The 4,924-nt window shown below is 47.3% G+C and overlaps 1 protein-coding gene across 1 annotated transcript; it reads right to left on the reverse strand.

The window, feature by feature from the left end:
• Window positions 1-485: 485 nt before the first annotated feature.
• Window positions 486-2,330, reverse strand: LOC123104246 (probable sarcosine oxidase). The gene is made up of 2 exons (XM_044526013.1): window positions 1,681-2,330; window positions 486-1,342 (listed from the first exon to the last, which is right to left on the reverse strand). The coding sequence occupies exons 1-2, from the start codon at window positions 2,222-2,224 to the stop codon at window positions 654-656; spliced, it is 1,233 nt and encodes a 410-aa protein (XP_044381948.1). The 5' UTR covers window positions 2,225-2,330; the 3' UTR covers window positions 486-653.
• Between the last annotated feature and the right edge of the window lie 2,594 nt (window positions 2,331-4,924).

Below are 4,924 nucleotides of genomic sequence, written 5' to 3' on the forward strand. Positions count from 1 at the left end.
CAGGAGGACGACACGACAGTCGCTCGGGTTGGCACGCAATTCTCGGTTCGCACTCCAACCCGGTCTTGGTGGCATTAGCACATTTGGAATAGATCGAAAAGTTGTGTATGTCAATCGATTTAGAGGCGTATAGAAGGTCTTCTCTTTCTCTATGTTGAAAAAGTGTGTTTGCCTATAGAAGCAATGAGATAAGCAGATTTGGACTTCGCTTGGGATTTGAACACATTCCTGGGCAAGTGAGTGGTGTCCACCCATCACTGCCTGCCGTGCACAAGTCCATCTACTCGAAAACGACTCACCATCGGCATCCATGGCTACGACCTACGAGTGGTGCAAATGCACGGGACAGGTGACTCACTCCACATCGATCGGTAGCTCTCATCAGTAACGACAAGAAAGGGACCGCTCGTTGTCGATGGGGATATCATATCATGCATGCATCTACCATGCTACTCCAGTCCAGCTAACTAACGGACAGACATCACTGTGCGAAAGCTCACATAAAAATATTTCTTCTAGTGGGGAGAAAAATGAACATATTAAAGTTGCACACAGTGCAGCAGATTATTGGCAATCACAGACCAATTGGACGGCAATCGCGGTGGTCACACACAGCCACGGTGAAGTGAACGACGTCGACGGCAATTTTCACCTCAGTGACTCGTGGCGTTCCCCATCGGGTTGCCCTCGAACCGTCCGATCAGGTAGTGCTCGAGCTCCAAGCCGGCCTCCGCCGCCGTGCCCGACTCGCCGTCCAGCGCCAGCTCGGCGAGGATCGTCCCGACGGCCGGGCCCATCTTGAACCCGTGACCGGAAAACCCGGCGCCGACCACCACGTCCTTCCCGAACTCCTCCCCGCCCAGGAAGTCGATCACGAAGTCCTCGTCGGGCGTCATGCAGCACATGCACGGCTGCCGGAGCACCGGCCCGCCGGCGGTGTCCACGACGCCCGGCATAAACTCGTCGATCCACCGCGCCACGACCTCCGCGATCCCGCCCGCGCCGGTCCCGGTGGCCCAGTCCCGGCCGTCCGGGTCGCACGGCGGCCCGCCGTTCCTGCAGACCTTGATCAGGCCCGGGTACTCCATCGACGGCGTGCCGTAGAAGCCGGGCTCGCCGTAGGTCGCGAACGTCGGGAAGCCGGCCTCCGTCGTCAGCTCCTCCTCGTGCCCGGGCTTGACCCTCCAGTAGCACACGAGGGTGTGCACCGGCTGCACGGGCAGGTCGGCGCCGGTGACGGACTTCACCAGCTTGCTCGCCCACGCACCCACCGTGATGATGCACTTGCCGCCGTGGAACTCATCGCCGGTGGATGTCTTCACCACGATCGTGTTTCCTTCTCCTGACCAAAAGATTCTTTAGTGAAACCGATTGCAATAATTGAGAGCTACTCCGTTGGCTTGTTGCCTGCTTCCATCATGTAGGGCAAGCAAAATAATGAAGTACGGAGTGCACTACGCTACACCTACATGTGACGATGCAACAGTTCATATATATGCACGGGAAAAAATTCATCCATCAAATGTAAAATAAACACGCATTTGCTCTCTAAACGTAGCAAGATCAGGACATAATCTGTAAAACGTCAGAGCAGAATGTTTTTGCACGATACCAAGCTACGAATGGTGCATGAAAAAGTTGACGCAGCCACTGGGAATGCTCCGTCTGTCACTCACTCACCTTGCCTGGCGACGTCGACCACCTCGGTTCTGTCCCTCACGACGGCGCCCATCTTGGCGGCGAGCGTTTGGAACATGGCCATGGCCTTGGTCGCCTTTATCACACCGGCCGGCCCGCTGGTCGCAGCGGCCCACCCCTCGGGCACCCTGAACGCCTCCGCCCACGCCGGCCGCGAAGCGTCCCCCGCCGGGGCGAGCTCAGTGGCGCCGCCGTTGGCGATGGCGGCGACGAAGGCCGGCGAGTCCCGGGGGCCCAGGTCGAGGTGCGGGGTGGGCGTGAGCACGGTGTACCCGGCGTCGCGCTCGGCGTCGTGCCAGAGGCGGTGCGCGAGCCGGACCATGGGAGGGTACTGCGGCCGCGTGTAGGTGGGGCGGGTGGTGCGGGACTCGCCGTGCGACGAGCCGCGCTGGTGCAGCAGGTCGAAGCGCTCGAGCAGGAGCACGCTCGCGCCCCGGGCCGCCGCCGCGTGCGCCGCACAGCTGCCGATGATGCCCGCGCCCACCACGATGACGTCGAACGAGCGCTCGGCCGGCGGCGCAGCCATGGTTGACGTTCCTGTGGCTGCACCGGCGTGCGTGCTCGGCGCGAGCTTGCTCTGGAGATTGGAGAGTGAGGCAGAGGGGGATAGGAACCAGGCGATAGAGAGCGAACTTGTGTAGGACGGGCTACTTGTAGGCCGTGGCCGTCATTTCAAAAGATTGACAATGATAATTCCAAGTTAAAAAAAATCCTGTAAAAACTTATACTGGGTGGCAGATCTGTAATTTTTTCTTAAAAAATACTATGATTTGCAAGTTAAAAAAGAAAACAAAATCCCTGCCCACCAAAAAAAATGTTGGCCCATTTTCATGTATGTATATTTCTTTTTTGTATAAGCTACGCATCAAAGTATATTGTACTAATGAAAATTTTCTCAAATGTCTTATATATGTATTTACATTTTTATATTTCTTTTGCACTGTAAAAATGGTATTTTAAAAAGGGCTACATATAACCTGTCCTACGTTGGCAGCCAGGAGATAGGCCTATTTAAAGACCGCGACTACCAGGGTGAAAATCAAGAGCCTCAAGACTTGTAAATTGTTAGACTTATGGTCTGCCAAACTGCTCGACACCCTTAATGGATGTGACTATCTCATATATATGAAAGGGTACACAAAAGTGTATAATACAATATATGAGGCATATACAAAAGTCATATGTAAACACAGCCCAACAACCTCCTTTAATCTTAACTATATCCTAAGGTACAAATCATGTTAAGATTGCGCCTACAACCTATAAACTGAGGCTGCGTTAGAGGCTTCGTGAAGATGTTAGCAAGTTGATTTTTAGAGGAGGTGAACTTGATATGAAGTAGTTTCTGTGCAACATGTTCTGTCACAAAGTGATAGTCAACTTCAATGTGCTTTGTTCGAGCATGAAATACTGAATTAGATGACAGGTATGTACCACCAATGTTGTCACACCAAAGGACAGGCGGCTGAGTTTGAGAGACTCCCAACTCTCTCTCAACAAGGACTGTACCCATATGATATAAATTGTAGCATTAGCAACCGTCTTGTACTCAGCTTCAGTGTTACTCCGAGGCACTGTGGCTTGTTTGCAAGCATTTCAGACGATCAAATTAGGACCAAAGAAGAATTGATATTCCCCCCGTAGATCGCCTGTCATCAGGACTCTCAGCCCAATCTGCATCAGAGAACGTTGAGAGGCCTGCTGCTGCCGCCGGTTATTTTTCATGCAATCTATAAAAAGACTTATATTTTAAAACAAAGAGAGTATATATGAATTTTTAGTTTGGTAACCACATGTCCCATGCGGTCACGTTGATCGCGTACCTAGTACTCCATCACTTGATGCATACTATTTATTTTACACAGTACAAAGGCAAACATTCATACATACGTACATACACTCATCTCTATAAACACACGCACATAGTGGCATAGTCAGGCCCCAGGCTATCTGGACCGTGTGGCCTGGGGCGTGGAGCAGAAAACCTTCGGTGAATGTAGCTACAGTCTTGTACTGTAACTACAGTAAATGTTGTAGCAATAACGATGGCCCTGGACGTGCAGATATTCTAGCTACGCCACTGCATGCAGGCACACACTATCCTTATGAGCATCTCCGAGAGACTAAACCGGCACATCATATTGAGATGGACAAAGTCGACACAGATGACTTTGCAGTCAATAGGAATGTCTTCTTTCACTGAACGCACATCGCCGAAAGACATGAACTAAATTCAGAAAAATGCGAGCACAAGTGTCAAGTCTATGACTTGAACCCCCGTGCCTTGGGGATACCACTTTCCTCCTAACCATCCAATCCAACCTTCCAACCACAGGGTGGTTTGCGCACTCTACATTTTTCATGTGCCATGAATAGATCCATACTTTGTGACGTACTCTACATTTTCCTTATTTTCTTTAAGTTGTTTTCTATATTTTATTTTTTTCTTTTCGGTAATATCAATGCAATTAATTAAATCTTATTTAGAAAATTAATTTGTTTACTGATGTTTATTTAATTTTTTGTCATCATGTTCTTTATATTTTTCTTCATTTTCCTTTTTATTTTAGGTGATACCGGTGCCCTCAATTCGTTCTACCTTAAAATAATATTGCTATTTATTTATTTTTTCTTCTCTTTTTACATATGTTATTCAGTTTTGCTGTTGGAAATGCAGCGGATATTTTTTTCAGTTCAGTCACATTTTTTCATTTTCATGTGTGTTTGTTTTTATTTTTCATTTATATTTTGAGTTGTATTTTCTTTTGGTGGATGTCGTGTACTTTGTAGGTATACATGTAAATATTATACAATGTGTGTGTAAATTGTACTAGAGTACATAAATTATACTATAATAATTTTATTCTTGCATATTATAAAAAAGTGCAATTCTGTGTAAATATTGTGCAACTTTTTGCAATTATTTGTTTTAAGTATTTTAATCTTCTATCTTCTTTAAGGGTAATACCAATGCCTCCAATTCATTTTTTCTTGCAAAACTTTACTTTTCGATCGTTTGCAGTGTTATATGCTTATTATAAAAAGAAATGTTATTTGTGTACATGTTTTGTCATCTTTTTTTATTTTATTAATTCTTCTTTAAGAGTAATACCAATTTCACTAATTTATACTTCCCTAGAAACATTTCTTTTTATGTTTTCTTTTTTTAGTATATAGAAGGAATGTGGAAGATGAAGGCAGCTAGGCCTTTTGATCTCGATCTGGC

Source organism: Triticum aestivum, chromosome 5A (assembly GCF_018294505.1).
Source record: "Triticum aestivum cultivar Chinese Spring chromosome 5A, IWGSC CS RefSeq v2.1, whole genome shotgun sequence".
In the NCBI taxonomy this organism is placed as follows: domain Eukaryota; kingdom Viridiplantae; phylum Streptophyta; class Magnoliopsida; order Poales; family Poaceae; genus Triticum; species Triticum aestivum.

What these genes read in the sequence shown, in the direction of transcription:
- LOC123104246 (XM_044526013.1), bottom strand. Translation starts at nt 2,224, where the DNA reads ATGGCTGCGCCGCCGGCCGAGCGCTCGTTCGACGTCATCGTGGTGGGC. An exon ending in GGTCGACGTCGCCAGGCAAG is followed by an intron (nt 1,343 to 1,680) that starts GTGAGTGAGTGA and finishes TCTTTTGGTCAG; the next exon opens with GAGAAGGAAACACGATCGTG.